Source organism: Diplotaxodon limnothrissa, linkage group LG15 (genome assembly GCF_057381915.1).
Source record: "Diplotaxodon limnothrissa isolate DT_005_m linkage group LG15, D_limnothrissa_male_GT1.1, whole genome shotgun sequence".
Taxonomy (NCBI): domain Eukaryota; kingdom Metazoa; phylum Chordata; class Actinopteri; order Cichliformes; family Cichlidae; genus Diplotaxodon; species Diplotaxodon limnothrissa.
Genome location: NC_140610.1, coordinates 34,713,805 through 34,735,094, shown reverse-complemented (window position 1 = coordinate 34,735,094; position 21,290 = coordinate 34,713,805). Strand labels below are relative to the sequence as shown.

The window sequence follows — 21,290 nt, the reverse complement described above, 5'->3', positions numbered from 1 at the left end:
GAGGAGAGAGAGCAAATAAATCTGATTAATATCTGATCTTTGAGTTTTTGTTCAATAATCAGCATGACCTGTGTATACACACATAAGCTTTATTAAAATGGATAACATTGGTGTCCGTCATGTAGTAACTGTTTGGTTTAACTGTACCAGGCTTGTTAGTGAAACACAGACTAATATTTTATTGTGAATAATAATCATGAGGCTAAACAGGCAGTCCAGCTGCTGCCTCAGAGCCCTGTACACCATGGAGCGAGGACAGCATCTCCAGGATATCTTTCCATTATCTGGAATCGCTGACCCCAACACTGGGACCAGGATAAGAGGTTAGGAGCTCTAAGTTAACCCAAGGTTTCCCAGCATGGGCACATGAAAGCATCAAAGTAATCTAATGGTCATATCTGTGTTCATCAACATAAACTCATCCTTATTACTGCCAACTATTCCAGAGATAGGAAAACCTGCATCGTAAAGAACATAAAAATATGGCAGTCAAACGCAACACTTGTAAAAGAGATGAATGCTTCAGTTTGTTGCAGGTCAAAGTGAAATGAATGCGATTGGTTGAACGAGTGTTCGTGATGTGTGTTCTTTGTTATCTGCATTATTTTCTTCAGCGTAAGAGACTCAGCAGCAGATTAGAATCAAGTACAACATTCATACATTTAATAAATCACCAAATTAATACACGCATGTTCCTGTGACCATGCGACGCACTGATTTTAGTACAGCAGGCTGCACACTGCTCATATAAAACATATTCCCCCATTATATTGTCACTTAAAACATGCTGTAAATAAAAGACTGAATGAAAATATAAAAACAAACGTCAAACATGGGCTCAGTCTACGTTTGATATGATAATGCCATCCAGAGTAAGCAAACAAGAAATTAGAGGTCATCAAGGTCTTTAAGTCTTACAGAAACACCTGCAGTTTAATTATCACGGAAAGATAAAGTATTATCATAGAAGTGAAAATGTATGCTGTTCCTTCTAATGCATCAAAGTTTTGCTGTGTAGTTTGACACAGAACTCGGAAGTTGGAGCTGGACAATGTTCCAGAGTTTAGTTAATGAGCATCAACAGTGAAACTAAACTCTGGCAAGCAGTTATGTAACAAGTTACTGTAACCAGTTTCCATGTTTTTAGTCATCATGTTTAGTAATTTATTACAATTATGTTATTATTTAAATTGCAATGGCTCTCAGGTTGTTGTTTTTTTTACCCTGCATGCTCACACTACAGTCAGCTGAATCAGCTCGTTTCTGGGAGGTGGAAAATGAAGAGATTGACAGCTTTGATGAGTGCAGGTCTGGACAATCTTTTTATTGAATTAAAGGACAAGAAAAACAAAGCCAAAAATAACCTTGTAGCTTCCACTTCCACCTGTTTCTACCATAGAATCACCCCGGCCATCACTCTGGGCTGTTTTTCTGTTCATATGTCAAAAGTACAACACAGCTTGTATGCATGTTGTGCAGAACTGTAGTTTTAAATTATTAACTGGTAACTATAAGACAATTATGGAGTAACACAAAAGTGGTGAATATAGGTAATATAATGTATTACTTTTAGGAAGATTATCAAGTAATATCTAATCGATTACTTTTGTGAGTAACAACCACATCATAAGCGGTCACAGTGATGCCACTTTCAGCAAGAGGAGCCAGAAAACATCACAATATCCTGTTTGCGGAAGAACTGAGTGAACATAAGGAACTGTTTAGTGTAACAAAAGTACTGCAGAACAACCCGAGAACATCCTTCCATGTATGGTGGAAGCAGTGTCACTCTCGTAGAAAGGAAACTATCCCAGAGGCTAGCTGAAGCACTGCAGAAGTTGGGTAACGCTGTAAAGTCCTGGAGAATGTTTTAAAGAAAGCCACCAGACCTTAAAGGAGCACAGACAGGTCTGATCTGCTGCTAACCAAAACACCTGTCACACAGGCGACAGATCCTTGTAGTCATCTCTTCTATCATCTTCACCAGTTCACTGACAGTCATTGCTCTGTGTCAGTGCAAACGACTCCTGGACAAAGGCTCTACAGATGGGGCAGTGCTGGAAAAAGGACACGCAGCTGTCACACATGCAGGCGTGTCTGCAGGGCAGCAGCACCCTGTTCACTGCTGCATTCTGACACACCACACAGTCTCTGCCCTCCGTCCCCTCTGACCAGTCCTCCTCCTCCATCACTGGGATCTGATCCTCGCTCTGAGTGTCACTGGGTGTGAAAGTGTGCCCCGAATCAGCAGACCCAGACATCCCCCCGCTGTCAGCAGACATGAAAAGAGGCTGCAAGAGACAAGAGATAGGTTTTTCTTAAACTGCTGTAACAAGGCCCTAAGTGCTTGGCAAACTGGAGATTTTCACACGTGTATTGACACTGACAGAGACGACACAAAATATGTAACATTTTGCTAGTCTAAAGCCACAAGATCTGCCTGATAGGCATCTGCAGTAATCTGCATCAGGGTGAGAACTGCAAGAAGAGTCAGTGAATTCCTCTGAGTGTTCATCCTGCAAGTGACGGGAATTCTAGCTCTACTAAGAGAGCCTGCTCTTTTGGTTTCTAAGCAGCTCGTCAGAAGTTTTGTTAAGTTTAGGTAAAAAATTAACTAAGTAAAATGATGTCTATAATTAATGACTAATGTTTATTATATATAATGACTTATTAAAGTACAAAAACAAACATCCATCTCAGTTTGCCCCATAACATACAATCCCTGATTATAAACTTTGAATTATTTACAGTGAAATAATAAAAGACAATCAAACAACTAAATAAATGTAACTGCTTAAAACAAAAAGAAAAAAGCTCTTAGTCCCATTGTTGACTTCAAAGAGACACATTTCATTCCTGACTGACACACCACTACATCATGATACATATTCCTTCAAAGCACACATTACAGAAGGCAGGAAGCACTGCATTAATGAAACCTGATTTACCACATGGAGCCTTGCTCTAAAAAACTGTCACATTTAAGACTGTCCTTGAAATAACTGTTTAAACCCAAACTTTTTAGAGCCATAATGTGGCACTACATAATAGTAACCAACCTCCTGTTGTTTGTATTGTTGGTAAAATAAAAAAAGCTGCTTTTTTGTTGTGCTGGCCGTGGCTGCAGCAATGACTCTAATGGTGAAAACCAAGGAAAGACTGTCCACTTTCACTCTTGGCCTTTAAACACAAGTGCTTCTTGATTGCTGGCTGGCTGCGCTGACACAGGAGAATCCAGGAGTCACTGGGATTTATGCTTCAGTGGGAAATGAAGTCATAACCGCAACCCCCTCTGAAACCATGGGTGAAAAATAACTGAACAAAGCCAACAACTATTCCGTTTTGTTCTTCTCATGCATTTTCTGGCCAATTCTTCACCTCAGTTTTTGAATTTGTCAGTGACAGAATAACAATGGTCTCAGTATAAGGAATAATACTAATAAGAATAATAGCATCAACCTAGAAATAACAGCAAAGTCCTGACAGTTTGATCAAACTGACATCAGAATGTACAAAGAAGTGGACCTTTTATGTTATTTTTGACATTTAATGGTGTCCTTGAAATCAAATGCATTATTATTATTATTATTATTATTATTATTATTGACCAACCTTTAACTCGTACATGCTCCCTTGTGAGGTGAGGAGGTACTGGAAGAGAATCCGTGCAGAAAGCTTGTATTTGTCATCAGGAACATGAATAACTATGACACTAGCCACCTGAAAGAGAAAACATTTACAATCACTTCTACCAGTTCACCATGTAAATCTGCATTTTTTTAACTCACTGTGAGTGTTGCTGTTCTCTGACTGACGGCTGCTCCCACTTTGACACACTTTAAGTTTTCTTATTAGATAAAACTCATCGTTAGGGTTAGATCAGACTGCTCGGGGAGTTCTCATGATGCACTGCCCACTTTCTCTACCCCCACGCCCCTCTTCATTTTGACCACACTGTTACCCTGAGTGAAGGCAAGATGGTATAGTGTTGCTTCACAGCAAGAAGGTTCCTGGTTCAAATCCCAGTTGGGGCCTTCCTGTGTGGGTTTCCTTCTCACAGTATAAAGAGCCTTAAGACAAACTGGAGATGTTTATAAAATAAATAAATTAAATGATTAAACTCACAATGTCGTTCACGTGTCTTTCTTGTGCCTCTTCCAGGGTCAGCACAGCCACGAGAGGGTAGCGCTGTCTTGGCAGTGGTCCAAAATCAGTGATGCCCTGATCAGCGGGGATCTGTGCGTGCCGCTCCGCTCTATCTTCACTGCTGATACTGAGAGAAGGTCAAAGACACTAACGGCAGGAGACATGAAGACATGCTTCATGTCTTCCTTCATAAGGCAGACATGAAGCATGAAGCTCAATGAGTCAAAGAGCGGAAATGTTAGAAATGATTGCTTTGACTGATGACTAATAACACAAACTTTGCTGCCACTGGCACAAGAACGTGAACAGACCACATGTAACAATTAGTCCAGTGCCAATCACCTGAATGGACCTCAAAGGTTCCTACAAGCGGAAACAAGCTCCACTGTGTGATCTCAGGGACTATGCTGTTATGCTGTAAGTGTTTGATGACCGGACCCTAGCCCACTTGGTCCAGCTGGGCGGAAAGAAAGGAGCCCCAAAAAGACAACATGGGCACGCCCACCCCCTCCAGGACACAGTGTTGGGGTCAGGTGCAATGTGTTTCAGGTGGAGGGCAGTGGCACAGGCCCTAGCAATTGGATACCCGGCTATCAAGGCTGGCTGCTGCAACATCGGTGTGCTCCAACTACAGGGGATCACACTCCTTAGTCTCCCTATGAAGGTCTTTTCCAGGATACTGGAAAGGACAATTTGTCCATTAGTTGAATCTTAACAGTGTGGCGTTCGTCCTGGTCATAGAACATTAGAGCAGCATTGCAGCAATAAGTCGGACTCATTTCTGGTAGGTGTTTTACTCCGCTAGAGCTCTTTGTCACTGATTCTCTTCATAATAAATTTTATGGACAGAAGTTCTATGTGGTTCTGTTGGCTTCGTCAGGTGGTGGTGGCCACCAGCTTGCACTAGAGTGGTTCACAGCAGAGTTTGAAATAGCAGGAATAGAAATCTCCCATTCTAAATCTGAGGCCATCTGAGGCTGGGTCAAGGACGAGTTGACGCCCCAAGTAGGGGAGTTTAGATGTCTCTGGGTTTCGTTCAGGAGTGAGGGAAGAGGGGAGTGACACACAGTGTGAAAAAAGAAAGAAGAAATTTCTACACTCCAGCTCGACTGAACAACACAAGTTTAGATCTCACAGGTCAAAGATTAAGTCTAAACTGTTTGACAGAGGCATACCACTGAGATACTTGGTTAGCAACAAATAGGATACTGGAATTTCTGGCAATAATAGTAGTGGAGGTTCAGGGCTTCCTGGAAATGCTGGTGGGTGCTGAGCATCATGCCATGCTGGTGGGCATGTAGCACTCCTTGTAGGGTACTGACCTCACAGCCCCAGAAACAGCTCAGGACACAGGACTCCAGACAACAAGGTCTCACCAGCACACCGTCTGAACAGAGCAAAAACAGAAAAAGGTTCAGTGTTCCACAGCATCACCATTTAGAGTTCTTTCCATTGAACAGCAGACCACAAATCAAATTGATAATTATATAGACTACACAGTAGGGCTGGGCCATATTATACCGTTCACGGTAATACCGGTATAATGTTAGACAACGATAGGAAAATGAAGTATCGCGATAGAATATGAGTAAAACGCGCATGCGCAGTGCCTTTGTTTTCATACGCACATGGCCGATTGTTGAGTGAAACAGATGAACCAGAATTGGTTTGTAAAAATGGTGCAACTTCAGTGATGTGGAACTGGTTTGGGGTTTGTCCGTCAGATACACGACAAAGCACATTTTTTTGCAGAACATGCAAGCGGCCGTTGTTATTGTCGTATTTGTCGGACTAAGATGCTCTTAAATCTGGGAGTAATCTGGGTCCTAAACTCCGTATACTTCAGGTCAAACAACACTGCAGCATCACTAAGAGTTAAAAACTGTCTAAATTCTTTCATCTTTAATACGATCAGCATTGCTGCTTTACCAGGTGTAACTATGAAGTTTAACTTCCAGGCATCCATGAAAACAAAATTTATTACATTTAACGGAGTTAGAAGTTAGGAGGAAGCTAGCGGAAGTTAGCTCGCTAGTTTCGCTAGTTACCTAAGCATGATATAGCATGTTCTGACTGAGAGATTTCTGAAAAAAAATCAAACGTACAGCTCTGCTATCACGTCCAACATAAATGAAGACAGGAAACTAAACAGCAGTGACATTTGTAGGGTTACTGAAGTTGGGCTAGCTGGTATATAATGATGTGCTACGTGATCGCTAGCGACACAGCTATGTTAGCATAACATAAACAGTGAAGCTGGAGGACGAACACTAACACTTTTCCACTTATAAAAGTTAACGTTAAGGTTCCTGATAGTTAGAGACAAATGCAATCGCATGGCAGGATACTGTAAACGGACCAAACTTCAGTCAGGAGAACAACTGAGATAATCCATCCACAATAAAAGATTAGTCATTAATATACTGCAACAACATGGGAATAGAGCAGCTGCCAGAGAATTCAACATTAATGAATCAATGGTACAGAAGTGGAGGAAGCAAGAAGAATGAGTTTAATAAAGTTTGATTTATCTGACTGCTTTGTTTCGCTTAATGTGCCTTATAATCCCGTGCACCTTATGGTCCAAAAAATACGTACTGCACACTGCAGTTTAATGTTGCAAAGCACCTCTTTTTAACTTCAGTGGATATTATACATGGTTATGCTCAGGATATGTCAGCCCATTTCTACTGGAAATGCCTTTTGGTTAAACTTTCAGCAAGGAATTTGCATTTGCACTGTTACATTTTTATAAAGCTTTAATGTACATAAAAACCAGCTTCTTGTTTAAGTGAAAATAAATGGAAGGTTGTCTTTTTGCGCTAGTAATGTTGTGGAGTTGTATTTTGTCTCGCATCAATTATATCGTCAGTTATATCGTTATCGCAAATTTTCAAATATATATCGTGATAAATATTTTTGGCCATATTGCCCTGCTCTACTACACAGAAACATTCTCTTGGCAGTCAATAGATTTACAGTTTTTTCTATTTAGTACATCCAGCTGGACACCATCCTCTGGAAACACACTAGAATATGAGGGTTAACAGATGTTTCTGGATGCAGGCATGGAAGTTTCACATCCCCAAATACTTTTGGGCCAAAAAATACCTTTTTCCAGTAACAGCATTATTTCATTCCTCATCTGTTCTCACCGGTAACACTTGCTGATCCAGAACCCAACTCCAGGGCGAAGGGATTGGTCACCTGAACCATCTGTTTCTCTGGTAAGCTGGGCTCTTGCTCATCATAGCTGCGAAGTATAACTGGAACGTCAAAGCCAAACCTACAGAAAAGAGGCGAGAATAAGCAGAGTCTCTCTGTCTGGTGGTGTTCTCGCTTAAATCTAAACCGATTCGATTAAATGCAGAGGGGTGCACACACTGGCTGGCTGTGTAGAAACATGCTCTTCTGAATTAACTGCTACTATGTTGACTGTAGTCTAGAACATGACACAGTTATGCCTGGAAATGTTTCTACAACCAATTATCAACAATCAAAAATCCAACTCAAGTGCAGATTCTGAACTTTATTGTAAAAGGATTGAACAAAAATAATGCATTGAGGAATTACAATCCTTTATACAGAGACCCAAATCTTTAGAGCTTCAAATGCAGGTCATATGAGCAATTTGTTATTTCTTCATCAGCTAACCAGATACAACGTCTGAATTGTTTCTAAGTGTTGCATGTCCATTTCACAGAATAACATATTCAAGAATAACAGGCAATTATTAGGTTGCAAAATGAAAGAAATTCAGGTAGTGAGCAAAAACTTCAGAGGAACAAAAACCAATTGTCAAGGAGAAAAAATGACAGATGGCAGAGTTCCTCAGAGTAAACGGCAGCCATTCACCATTATTATCACTGCCATTGTGTACACTGCTCCCAGTGCTAAGGCTATTTCTAATTAGGCACTTGGAGGCCTACACGACAGCAACGTTGGGCTTCTACCTAAACACTTTAGCAGCTTTGAAGTGATTGGAGGGGATTTTAACCACAACAGGTTCAAGACTGCGCTCCCCAAGTTCAAGCAATACAACAACTTTAAAACCAGAGGGGTGAACATGCTGGACTCTTGGTGTACACAAACCACCAACACACATACAAGGCAACCCCCTGACCCCACCTGATCATCTTTCCATTATGCTTGTACCTGCTTACAAACCGCACATAAAGCCAATGACAAACAGAGGATGCAGCCTTAGCACTTCTACTTTAGGCACACTGAGTGAAGCCTCTCGGCGAGACCACATAAACATCCAAGAGTATGCGAAGACAGTAACCAGCAACACTGCACAGTGTACAGAGGATGTCACTGTAGGTAAGAACTTCACTACATGTGGCAATCAGAAAACCTGGAAGACCATAGAGGTGTGCTCCCTGCTGACACATCACTGCTCACAGCACTCGGTATTAACCCACCTGGACAGTAAAGACAACCACGCCAGACTCCTGTACATTGATTTTATTTATTTTTTCTCCTTTGGGCGGGGGATCAGAAAAGAATTAAATGGTAAGCCGCGCTACTAGAGTCACATGTCATATTTACTATCATCTACAGGTCGAGGCCTCTGACAACGAATATTATTTTGAAACATCACTAGCCCATTATTTTTTTCACCTCGTTGTGTGTGTGTGTGCACATTTGTGAGGTTGTTCTAGTAATCTTCATAATACCCACAGCCCTAAAGTGCACCCCGATGAGACCCAGAAACCAAACTTAAGCAATGGTGAGTACACTAGCGTGGATAACGCCAGGTAGTGTGGTAAGAACATTTTCACACCCATCACCGGAACACAAACATCATAACAAAGCCCAGAAGTCCCAGATTGATCGCTCAGTGCAGAAGCTATGATTGTCTGGCAGCATCACCGAGGGGAAAAAATCATCAAATTTGTTATTGCCCGTCGGTTCCAGTCTTAAGGCAGTCATTAGTGACTGTAAACATTATGATTAAAGTATCAATGGGAACGATACTAAACTCAGATTTTTAATTATGATAGTTTCTCCAGTTAGTTCTGAAACCGTGAAAATTAATGGACTGTAAAAAATAGTTTGGATTATTTTAATTACAGGTCAATGCAGTATTTTGTTCAACAGAAAATAAGCAAAATGATTGATAGACATGTTACAGCACGCTGCGCCAGACCTACATGCTATGTTATATCATGAAGGCCACATTCAAGTCGTTAATATATAAAGTCGAAGGGTACCTGTGTGGTGACAACGAATGTAAATTATATATCAAAGTGTGGCTAACTATATTAGCTAAATACAACTTACCAGCCGAGGACCATAGCAGCGGTTACAACAAAACAAAGCGACACCACACTAATATAAAAGAGCGGAGAGTACTCGTAGAGTGTGGCTAGAAACACCCCTGCCATTTCACATCAGCTTCAAGAATAAGCGTGTTTATTTAAAAAACCTCATATAACACCTTGGGTTCATTCCAATAATCCATCTTGCTTAGCAAGGTTCTCACTGAGACGTAACACGGAAATAGCTTCTTCTTCTTTTTTGTTTTTATTATGTATTGGTGGTTGTCAAACAGCAAAATGGTGCATTACCGCCACCAACTGGTGTGGAGTGAAATATCACAAAAATTTGAGAAAATGTCTGAAAAAATAAATTTGAGAAAAAAGGCAGAAACCTAACTTTTTTTCTCAGAATTCTGGAAAAAAAAAAAGATGTGCCCACTTTTATTTTTCCCCAGTGACTTTAATCCTCTTCCATAATTTGAAACAGTCTGATAACTTTCACTCCCGGAAGTATCTCTGTGGCTGTCATAGTAAGTAAGAGCTGTTCATATTCTCCAAATACTAAGGAAAGAAGCATCAGCACTTCCTTTAGCAGAGGATACACTGGACCACCCTTTATGAAAGGGGAGGAGAAAACGCCGCCCCATAATTCATTGTGACGGATCATCCGACCATTCACGAAAATAACAACAAAGTAGCAAGAAAGTTGCGCGTATCATGTAAATGTTAACTGCATTTTCCATTCATGCTAAGGAGGGATAAGAGTACTTTTAGAAAGTGAGTTCTGGCCCTGTGATTTATAACCGTAGAAGCAAAAAAAATCATAATGGAATACTGCATTTTGTGTTTACTTGTGTTATCCTTCTCTAATATTTAAATTCGTTTGATCATCTAAAACTTTTACATGTGGAAAATACACCAAAAAAATATGAGAACAGGAAGGGGGTGAAAACCTTTTCACACCAACTCACAAACCTCAAGTCCACACCTGACGATACTGGCTGTCTGGGAGCTCCTCCCTGAATCACCAATAAAGCAATATGGGATAGGCAGGCTCTCGCTTAGACCAACAAGAGAGCGGGGAGAATGGCTTTGAGCTGACCAGTGGGAAACGTAACTGATTTTACGGCCTTCTGAGGAAGAGGTTTTATGTTTCAAATAAGTCAGACAAAGGGGGATTTCAGAAGGTCACGCTGGGAGATAAGCCTCTGTGATGACCAAAGCCAATTCAGAGCTGATTAAAACAGATGGTGGTGTCCTGCTGTGCTTATGATAAGGCAGGGTGTTAATTTTACCTGGCCAAAGATTTGTTATTTTTCATGCCTCTTTTGTCAGCGTTTTGATAACAGGGGAATTATAGCACCTTAATGCAGTTTTACATATGTACAAAGCTGAAGACTAAGAAACGGTAGCTGATACATTTGATATCGTAGCTTCCTCTGACATGGTGTAGCCTTTCTTTACGTGTTTGAAATGTTTTTCACTGTTTACTCTTTCAGACTCTGATTTCCCCATTCAAAATACAGATGAATGTGTAATTGATTTTTACTGATGATGGTGTTTTAGACAACATTAAAGAAACAAAAATGAGACCATCTCTCAATCTCTCATATAACAGCTGGTCCGGGACAGCAATGTGTGTCTTTATTATGCTGCACAACGTGTTTGGTGACTTAAACAATGTTAATATTAAAGAAAGAATACCGTTCTATGTATGTGTATTTTTAGAAATAGTTTTATTTTACATTTGAATGTGGAGATAGATCAGTCTGAAATCGCCTTTTTACTAAACATTTTTGCTGACACCCAGAAACGAGGCTCTTGAAGACTTGCGATTAGAATCAGAGATTCAAATATCAGATGAGCTCTTAAGTGAGATAAATATACTAAGTGAAAATTCGGAAGTCCAGTGCTTCCCAAATTTTTGTCACTGTCAACCCTTAGGTAACCTTATACCAAAACAATGTAGAAGATAGTGCATCGATTAGGACCTCGGCTGCAAAGTTTGCATTAAACCAGCAATGTGATTATTCATTACAACAACCAGGAGGAAATGCAGAACAGAGTACCACATCCTGCTGTATTTTTGAGAAGTGCATTCAATAACATGGAGATTAGACGCATTTTGAATTTTCCACTTCCAGATAATACTCCAAATTATGCCGAATATTATGGGAAGTGTGCCTGAGATGTAGTTAAGTTAGAATTGCGAGGTCATCGGCTGCAAAATAGTGTTTCTGCGACTGTACTGTAATAATGATCTGTCTGAATTTGACTGACTGTAATGTTCTCGCTGGAAGTTGGAGCTCCATTGTTACCATCAGAGCTCCTTCACATATTGATAGTTACTGAACAATGAAGTAATCAAAAAGAAAAGCTGGCATAGGGCATGACCTGAGTCACCATTTATGTTTCGCAATAAGTGTCCCTCAAGAGTTTAGCAACCTTCAGACAAAGAGTACGTCCACACACCATACTGCAAAAACCCTGTTTTTATTTCTATTTGAGAACCTTTATTACAACAATTAACATTTTAAAGCATTTCTGGGCACAAATGTTGTATGTGACCACAGTTATACAGGTTATACAAATGCCACAGGTCATTGTTCCGTCTGTTTGCAGCCATCTTGTAGTCACGAAGCTGCCAAGCTTGTTGTCTGCCCCGATGCAACCAAGCATCATCGTCGACCCTGATACACATGGATATGAGTGAATCAGGTGAATCAGGCGAGTCTTCACACAGTCGACCGAAGCATCAGATATGCATCAAACTGTGACACCTCATTCACCTTGTGATAGATCCATGTTTCCTTACTACAAGAACTACGGGGCTACACCAGGCACTGTGTGACTCTTCTATTACTCACATTTTTAGCATTTCAGACAATTTCTTTGAACAAATTGTCCCTAATGTTCAGGTAACCTGTAGGGTAACCGTCTCCAAATGGTGTTCCAGGAGATCTACACCCCTAACATGTGAAGCTTTGCCCCCAGAGTGTCCAGAATGTATTAAATCTCATTTTAGTTGGTCTTGGACCTTGCTTCCAGTTTTCTTTCTTTAGGTCTAACACCATGACTTTCTCAAAGGTAATTCCCAATAATTCACGCAGTTCTTTTAGTGTGCGAGACATACACGATGTGTCCTGGTCAGTCAGTATTTCTTTCAGGATGCCAACTCAGAAAATGGCCTGAAACTCAGCCATTCGTTTCACTGCTTCCTGTGCAACACTCTTTGTAAAAAAAAAAAGGTGCACAGTAGCACTGCTTTGGGATTTCGTGTTGCACAATCCATCAGAACTAATACAAAGTGATATCTGCATGCACTAGGGTGAAATTATTGTCCCTTCTCACTCCTATTATCAACTATATTTTGTGCAGCAGTTGACCATACAGCATGCTTTTCTGTCTTTTTATTATATTTAATCCCCTTCCTTTTTGCCCTGCCGACAGACAGTGGCTGCAGTGCACACTTTTCATATTTTTTAACTCTCGCTTTCAGATCTTTGAATGTTATAACTTCATTCTTCTCTGTAGCTGGTGGACTGACCAACAACAATGCAAGCAAGAGTGGCCCAAATCTTGGAGTGCAGCAGACAGCATCAAACGGAGGAGCATAAGACCAGCTTCAGTCTGCAGCTTTAAATCTTCAGCTCAGATCTTTAGGATGGATGGAAACCCATTTGACTCCACAGCTTTGGTCCACATTTCAGTCTTTGCTTGCTCAGATTACTTCTCGAAGCTCTCAGCTTCCCCTGGTTCTGTGCACTGCCAGCAACACTCCTGGTTTGCCCCATGTTCTCCACATCTAAACAGCTTAATATTCCATCTGCAACCTGAAATCTACTTGCCACTACGTTAATCATAACAGGCGACTAACTATTATTAGTTAAAGAGCTTATCTTAATGTGTGTGCCAGCCATGTTTACACCCATGTTCATGAAAACTGTTTAATATTCCAAAGCTGTTGAAAAGCACTTTTACTGACCTCTTTAAATTCCTCTTAAAGTACTGTTCAGTGTTACAAACCTGTTACTGAGGGGGGGGGGGGGGGGGGGGGGGGAGCTGTGTGCTTGTCTATCTGTAGCAGTGCAAAGCTCTGTGACAGTCTGGAGGTGGACATAGCAAATATGACACTGTTGTAAATGAACATTGTAGCTGTGTAAGCATCCATTGATAACTGAAAGTTTTTGTTTGTTTGTTTGTTTACCCAGTGTGAAAGCAGAATATTAATTGAATAATTAATATTAATTTCAGGACTTTATGCATGACATTATGAACAGGGGCTGAGTCACCTAAAGATTTGATCCTAGAATCTGAAACTAGAATCTGAAACTGCATGTCATGTGCTGTTCAGCTGATAAACTTTCCTCATGGATGTAATATTGTGTGTGACTGGGGCATGATGTTTGACTGTTTGAGACTGGAGTTTGGGTTCCATTTATTTCACATGGCTTCTCTGTTTATGAGATATTTGCATACTCGAAAAATTGTTGTGAGCACTGTTAACAAATAGGCCAGCTTGGCCAACTCTAGGAAGACTCCATTTCTGGATGATAGAGGTCACTGCGCTCACTGGAATCCTGGAATTTCACTTTGTCATGAATCCATTTCGGAATAAGGCTGTAACATTACAAAATTTGGTACGAGTGAAGCGCTGTAAATACTTTCTGGATCGAGCGATCCTTGAGGCGACTGTTGTTGTGATTTGGCGCGGGATAAATAAAACTTAATTGAACCGGATGCACCGTGCGATTCCTGCTATTACAAACAATTGTGTTTTGGAATTTAATTTTGACACGACGACAGGTTAATAGTCAGTTTAGCAAAATTCTAAACAGTATAAGATGAAATGTCAGACGATTGTTTGACCTGATTTTGAATAAACGAGTGAAAAAACAGACTGATCTTCAAATTAAAGGTCTGTAGCTGGATGTTCACCGCGCGCAGGACGCACGCGCGTTGTGTGCGTCCTGCTCGCACGCGTTAGTTGGGTTTACAATTTTCGTCTTATTGTGAAAAATCTGTTTATTTTGAACGTTTGAACAGGAAGTTGCACTTTTCGTATTTTACCTAACACTAGGGAGCGACTGCGAATCCCATCATAGCTTATTGTGTTTATTCCAGCCATTATCAGAGAAAGGAGGATGCAAATGGGGCCAGGAAAGCAGGGATTTATCTTCACTTTGTTCAGCTTTAATGTGTAGCTATAATGGCAAGAAAGACAGTGAGTAGGTGCAGAAAAGTAAACCGTTAATCGGGTCCACTGGTCTGGTGGGAGGACATCACTGTGAGTTTTCCTGTGGACTCTAAAAATGAGCAGTATAAAGGAAAAAGGGACTATTCGGCAGCAGAGCTCCGAGAATAACTCTGTGAGCAGCAGTGAGTGGGACATGGCAAACGATGTGTTTGTGTCCGGTTTTGACGACAGCGTGTTAGCGGACAGCATCGGTGATGGGGACCAGGAGTCGGCACAGTCCAGCTTACTGGACACGCGTCTGCCCTTGGATGGGATGATGTTGGGCCTGGATCGGGTTGAATATCCTGCCTCATCCTATCTGGATTTCGAGCCAAACTACACCGAAAGCGATGGCAACCTTACAACCAAAAAGCGCATCCGGTCCAACAGCTCCCGGCACCGCGGTGACATCGTTACAGAGCTGGGGCCAGAGGAGGTCCGCTGGTTTTACAAAGAGGACAAACGGACGTGGAAGCCTTTCGTCGGACACGATTCTTTAAAAATCGAGATCATCTACCGGCGGCTCGTTGACCAGAACCAGGATAAGGCCGTGGATCCCAATGAAGCCGACGAAAAGGAGACAGCCGGGTCCTCTGAGCTGCAGCCGGAAAGCTCGGCCGTGGACAGTGCAAGTTTCAGGGCGGAACCGGCAGTGCAACAGCTCTCAGTGTCAGAGCAAATCACAGAGCCGGTCCACAACGGCGGCACCAGCGTGGAGGCAGTGTGTGTCAGAGGGGGCCTTTATGAAGTGGATATCAAAGAAAAGGAATGCTACCCTGTTTATTGGAACCGTGAGCATCTCAGTAATGACATAGCTGTTGTTAGGACTGTTAGCACGTGTTCTGCTGTCAGTATCTTTGACCACTTCTAAGAAAATGAAACGTCTGCTGCTGCTGACTCTGTCACCTCTGAGCTCTGAGGACTGAGCTAATAGGCTGCTTTAAAAACGTCCTCTGTTACTGACATCGTCATGGTCTTACTGACCACCCAAAGTGCTTTAGACCAAAAGCCACACTGAGCCATGCATTCACACAGCGCTTTATTCTGTACACATTAAGTGCTTTATCTGCCTCACATCCGTGGCCACGTTCCAACTACCAGTTCACTTAACAAGCATGTTTTTAGACATGCTCTTTGAAACGAGACAATAATACAGTTGTTTCCGCACAATTAGTCGCATATTAGAAGGAGACTTCTCAAGACTTTGTCCAACACAATAGCGATACTTTACAGGGATGTAGAGCAGAGAGCAGGAATACATATATACACACTACTGGTCAAAGGTTTGGAACACTGCAATTTTTCTAGTTTTTTATAAAGTTATGCACTTTATTCTCCCATTACACTCTGAAATGAAAGCATAGTACAATTAAGCAATTAGAGTTAAAAAAAGAAACCATGGAATTAATTTATAGACTAACATTTATTCTGACTCATCAAAGTAGCCCCCTTTGGCAGATATAACAGCTGACCAACCCGGGACATTCTTTCTACAATAGACATAAAATATTTTTCCATAAAGTTCCCATATCTGTTGCACAAGTTCCCATAAATGTGGGGTACTTGTAGGTTGCTTTGCTTTCAGTCTTCTGTCCAGTTCATCCCAAACCAGTTCGATGGAGTTTAGGTCTGGACTGTGCCACTCCATATTTTCAAGCTTACTATCTTGTTCTTTTTTCTGAGGTAGGTCTGGCCTGGTCTGGTCTGGTCTTGGGCTTGTGTTTTATCTTGCTGTGGGATGAACCCCTGACCAACTAGGCACATACCAGTGGATATTACATGGTGCTGCAGAATGCTGTGGTAGCCGTGTTGGTTCAGGGTGCCTCTTATTCTCTACGTAACCGGAAGGTTGCCGGTTCGAGCCCCGCTCGGACAGTCTTGGTCGTTGTGTCCTTGGGCAAGACACTTCACCTGCCGCCTACTGGTGATGGCCAGAGGGGCCGATGGTGCGATATGGCAGCCTCACTTCTGTCAGTCTGCCCCAGGGCAGCTGTGGCTACAACTGTAGCTTGCCTCCACCAGTGTGTGAATGTGTGAGTGAATGAATAGTGGAATTGTAAAGTGCTTTGAGGACCCCGAAAAGCGCTATATAAATGCAATCCATTATTATTATTACAAGTCACCAGTCTGGATCCAGCAAAACAGCCCCAGACCATCACACTTCCTCTTCCACATCAGTCCATAATACCATCTTCCAGTCTTCAGTAGTCCAATGTCTGTGTTTCATGGCCTCTTTGTCTTATTCTGACTTCTTAGCAATGGCTTTCTTGCTGCAACACGTCCTGTCAAACCGGCAGCTCAAAGTCTTCTCTTCACAATTGAAAGTGATACTTGCTTACTATGACCACTCTTAAGCTGTGCTTGAAGCTGTTGTCCCATGAGCCGACTATCACACAAGCCGTTAACTCTCAGAAACTTGTCCTCTGATTCAGTTGTGGCTATAGGTCTGTCAGACCTCTTCCTGTCAGCGTTTGCCCCAGTTTCTGAGTGCCTTTTGTTGGTGAAGGAAACTGTACTGTACACCTTGACTTTCTTTGCAATTTCTCTGTAGGGATGTTCTTAAACTTTTTAATGATAGTGTATATATTAATATATTAATGAACTAATTTGGGTCAATTCTAAATTGAACCTATAATTACACATTTGCTTAGTATTCTTAGATTAGACACACACACACACACACACACACACACACACACACACACACTGACAGATATGATTAATTTAAAATTTTGTGTTTGATGTTTTCAAAATTAGTTCATCTTTACTGTTACTGGGATCCAACATTCTGTCTTAGATTACAATTTTTGTTTTTATAAACTTCACATGTTGTTCCACAGAGCAAGACCGAATTCCTGTGATGAGGGGCCAGTGGTTCATTGATGGAACTTGGCTTCCACTGGAGGAGGATGAGAGTGATCTGATTGAGCAGGAACATCTTTTACGCTTCCGGGGGCAACAGATGAGGGACACCTATGAGATCGAGGCAGTGACCACCACAGTGGACAGCAAGGACGGTAGGGAATTTAAAACAGACAGGAAAGACAGAGAGATGCCATTGTGTGTGTGTCAGGCAAAGAAGATGAGTGTTTGCAACCATGTCTGTAGATGTGTGTCTCTGTTGGCCAGAATGGTCTTTTACAGGAAGTTCACAAAACAAGTCAAGTGATGCTATAATGCATGGGTTTATTGATTCTAAAATCTGTAATAAAATAAGATATTTCCAGATTTGGGAAATTCTGTTTTCACAGCAGTTATATCTGTCCATGGGAATAAGAATATATAACAAGTCAAATATTTTCATAATCAACAAAAAGTAACAAATTTTAAAATGCAGTGATCCAATTAACTCCAATTCTGCATACTGTCATGGGAGTTGGTGAATTAATTATTCTGCATGAATTATGTCAGTTGCTCTTAATTACAGTGTGACTTCTCACAGCTAGCCACAGTCTGAAGCTGAACAGGAGTCATGTGGACTGGCACAGTGTGGATGAGGTGTATCTGTACAGCGATGCCACCACCTCGAAGATTGCACGTACTGTAACTCAGAAACTGGGCTTCTCTAAAGGTATATAGGATGATTAAAACTTTCTGTCTATTCCAAGAATTCTATCCATCCTCTTCTGCTTATCCAATTCAGGGTCATCTGACCCTGGAGCCTATCCCAGCTGTCACTGGGTGAGAAATGGGGTGCACCCCACGAAGCTGACCTGGTGAGTACTGCTGACATTCCATGCAGGATCAGGGAAACAGGACAGTAGTAGTCACCAAGGAACTCCAGCTGCTGCAAAGACGAGGATGTTTTAGTGTCCTTCTGAGCTGAAATATGTCATGAAACTAAACATAATTTCAACAAAAAAAAGTCTGGATTTTGATTAGGCCACTCCAAAACTTTAATTTTGTTTTTGTTTTTTTCAGCCATTCAGAGGTGGACTTGCTGTTTTGATATTCAAAATTGTGTTTTTTTTGCCTAGTTCGCTTTGTCAGAGAGATTCTATTTAAGTGAGTTAAATGATTAGGTAAGCGATATTTAAGCAATTAAGTATATCTGGCAGTAACCAGACCTGTGTGCTGCTTGTGATATTGAGCTGATTTTTTATTTACTCAGGTTATATTTTAGAATTTGTTTTATGTTCTTAAACATTTGTGCAGCAAACTAAAACAATCCTGGCTACCGAGGCTGGTGATCACGACATGGAATGTCACCTGTCTGGTGGATTGAGCCTGAGCTAGTGTATGAGGTTGAGAGCAACTGGCAAGATATAATCGGGCTCACCTCAATTGACTCTTTTGGGCTTTGGAACTAGTCTCCCTGAGAGGGACTGGACTCTGCCTCTGTTTAGAGTTGCCCTTGGTGAGAGGGAGTGGGCTGGGGTGGGTATCTTGGTATCTCATTGGCTTGCTGCCTGTATGTTGGATTTTTCCCTTGTGAGTGCAAGTGTTTGTTCTCTATGCCTTTGCGTCAGGGAACGAATGAAGACTGTTGTTTGTGCTTATGTGGCAAACAACAGTTCAGAATACTTGGCCTTTTGGAGTTCCTGGGTGGTGTTCTTAAGGGTGCTCCACCTAAGGACTCTGTTGTGCTACTGGGAGACTTCAATGCTGATGTGGGATTTTCAGCACCCACCTTTGACAGACTGGGGACATTGAGTCAGAACGGACCGTGTTCCGCACCTCCATTGGTGAGGAATTCTACTCGGCTTGGTTAGCCTGTGGGACTTTGGAGACAGCCGATGGGTCCCAGCAGGACAAGTGGAATGTGGCTTAGGCAGTGGCTAAATCAAAAACTCGGGTGAGGGAGGAGTTTAGTAAGGCCATGAAAAAAAACTTTGGACTGCCTTGAAGTGGTTCTGGCAAACCGTCATGTGAGTCAGGAGGGGTAGAACAGTGCTTTACCCACACGGTGAATAATGGGGTGGTGTGCTGACTTCAACCGAGGATATTGTTAGGCAGTGGAAGGAATACTTTGAGGACCTGCTTAATCACACTGGAAGGTCTTCCATAGAGGAAGCAGATGAGGGGCATGACTCAATCATCACTGGGGGTGAGGCTACTGAGCTCCTTGGTGGTAGAGCCCCTGGGACGAATGAGGTTCACCCTGAGTTCCTGAAGGCTCTGGATGTTGTAAGGCTGTCTTGGTTGACACGCCTCTACAATGTCATGTGGCGATCTCAAGTGGTACCGTTGTATTGGCAGACCAGAGTGGTGCTCCAACTATAGGGGGGGTGCTGGAAAGTAGGGTCCGTCCATTAGTCAAAGTTCGGATACAAGAGAGACAATGCAGTTTTTGTCCTGTTCACGTAACACTGGACTAGCTCCCTATCCTTTTGAGGATATTTGAGGTTGCATGGGAGTTTGACTACCAGTATACATGTGAAGTACATGTGAAGAAGGCATTCAACTGCGTCCCCCGCGACCTGGCCCTGGATAAGCAGAAGAAAATGGATGAATGGCTGGATGGACTAAAAAAAACAGGAAGAGAGCAAATACTTTTTTCACAGCCCTGTACCTGTCTCTCACGTCCTCAGCCTCCAGCAGTGGGACACGTCTCCATCGAGGGTACGTGGAAGAGGCTGCACCTGAAGACACCCCACCTGAAACCACACACATTGTATTTGTGGTGCATGGCATTGGCCAGAAGATGGACCAGGGTCGCATTATCAGGAACACCAGCATGTGAGAAATTATGGTGTTTCCATTGCAAGAACAGATAACAAATTAAAATTAGAGTAATTTTGGAAGTAACAGTTTATTTATTTTTAATTGCTGGATAGGATGAGAGATGCTGCCAGAAAGATGGAGGAGAAACACTTCTCAGATCGCACCACAGAGCATGTAGAGTTCCTTCCTGTGGAGTGGAGGTCCAAACTGTGTCTCGATGGAGGTATGCTTTACAACACTTTTGTTTTGGATTGCTCGCAAGCTTATTTTGCAGTTTTTTTTCTGCTACAGCACGTGTGAAAAGCCTGCTTACAACACTTTACATTAAACTGACTCAGAGTTTCATCTTCTAAAACAGGATCAAAATTTGCATAAATACTTAGTGAATCTTATTTTTGTTCAGCACTTTTTTTTTTCTATGTCAAATGTTGAACATATACAGTGGGTAAATAAGCATTGAACACATCACAGTTTTTCTATGTAAAATATATTTATATTTCTAGAGGCGCTAATGACATAAAATTCTCACTAGATGTTGGTAACAACCCATCTAATCCACACATGCAAAGAAATCAAACCATAGATGTCTAAGTATTTAAAAGTGCTAACATTAATGACTGTACCAAACAGGTGACTGATTATATACATTTCTGTGTGAATTTAGTGGTCCCATCCAAAACTTGTAAAGGTTATACAAATGAAGAAAAAGACTTTTAAAGACTATGATGACATAGCCAGAAGTGACCTCCAGAGACAAATTAAAAGTACAATCAAAAGTTAGAGGGTGCTGTGACACATCTAGTAATTCCAGAGAAGCGCGGCAGAGTATCAAACCCATGATAAATGTCCCACATCAAGGTAGGGGGAAGGCTTCCCTCAACCTGCAGGTTAGTGAGGGTCTGGAGATGGCCAATCAACTAAACACCCTTTTCTGCTGCTTTGATAGTGGCAGCAGAAATGACTGTCCTGTTGAGTTGCCG

The 21,290-nt window shown here is 41.7% G+C and overlaps 2 protein-coding genes across 2 annotated transcripts in view; one reads left to right on the top strand and one right to left on the bottom strand.

Moving 5' to 3' along the window:
• Positions 1–1,309: 1,309 nt before the first annotated feature.
• Positions 1,310–9,633, bottom strand: cgrrf1 (cell growth regulator with ring finger domain 1). Its single transcript, XM_085372522.1, has 6 exons — positions 9,433–9,633; positions 7,302–7,432; positions 5,356–5,533; positions 4,126–4,273; positions 3,613–3,720; positions 1,310–2,291 (listed from the first exon to the last, which is right to left on the bottom strand). The coding sequence occupies exons 1-6, from the start codon at positions 9,534–9,536 to the stop codon at positions 1,989–1,991; spliced, it is 972 nt and encodes a 323-aa protein (XP_085228648.1). The 5' UTR covers positions 9,537–9,633; the 3' UTR covers positions 1,310–1,988.
• A 5,089-nt stretch (positions 9,634–14,722) lies between these two features.
• The window catches only part of ddhd1b (DDHD domain containing 1b), a 28,037-nt gene continuing 21,469 nt past the window's right edge, over positions 14,723–21,290 (top strand). The window contains exons 1-5 of the mRNA XM_085373097.1: positions 14,723–15,437; positions 17,487–17,663; positions 18,089–18,217; positions 20,178–20,325; positions 20,424–20,533. Of these exons, the coding sequence (XP_085229223.1) occupies positions 14,723–15,437; positions 17,487–17,663; positions 18,089–18,217; positions 20,178–20,325; positions 20,424–20,533 (1,279 nt within the window). The remainder of the gene's footprint in view (positions 15,438–17,486; positions 17,664–18,088; positions 18,218–20,177; positions 20,326–20,423; positions 20,534–21,290) is intronic.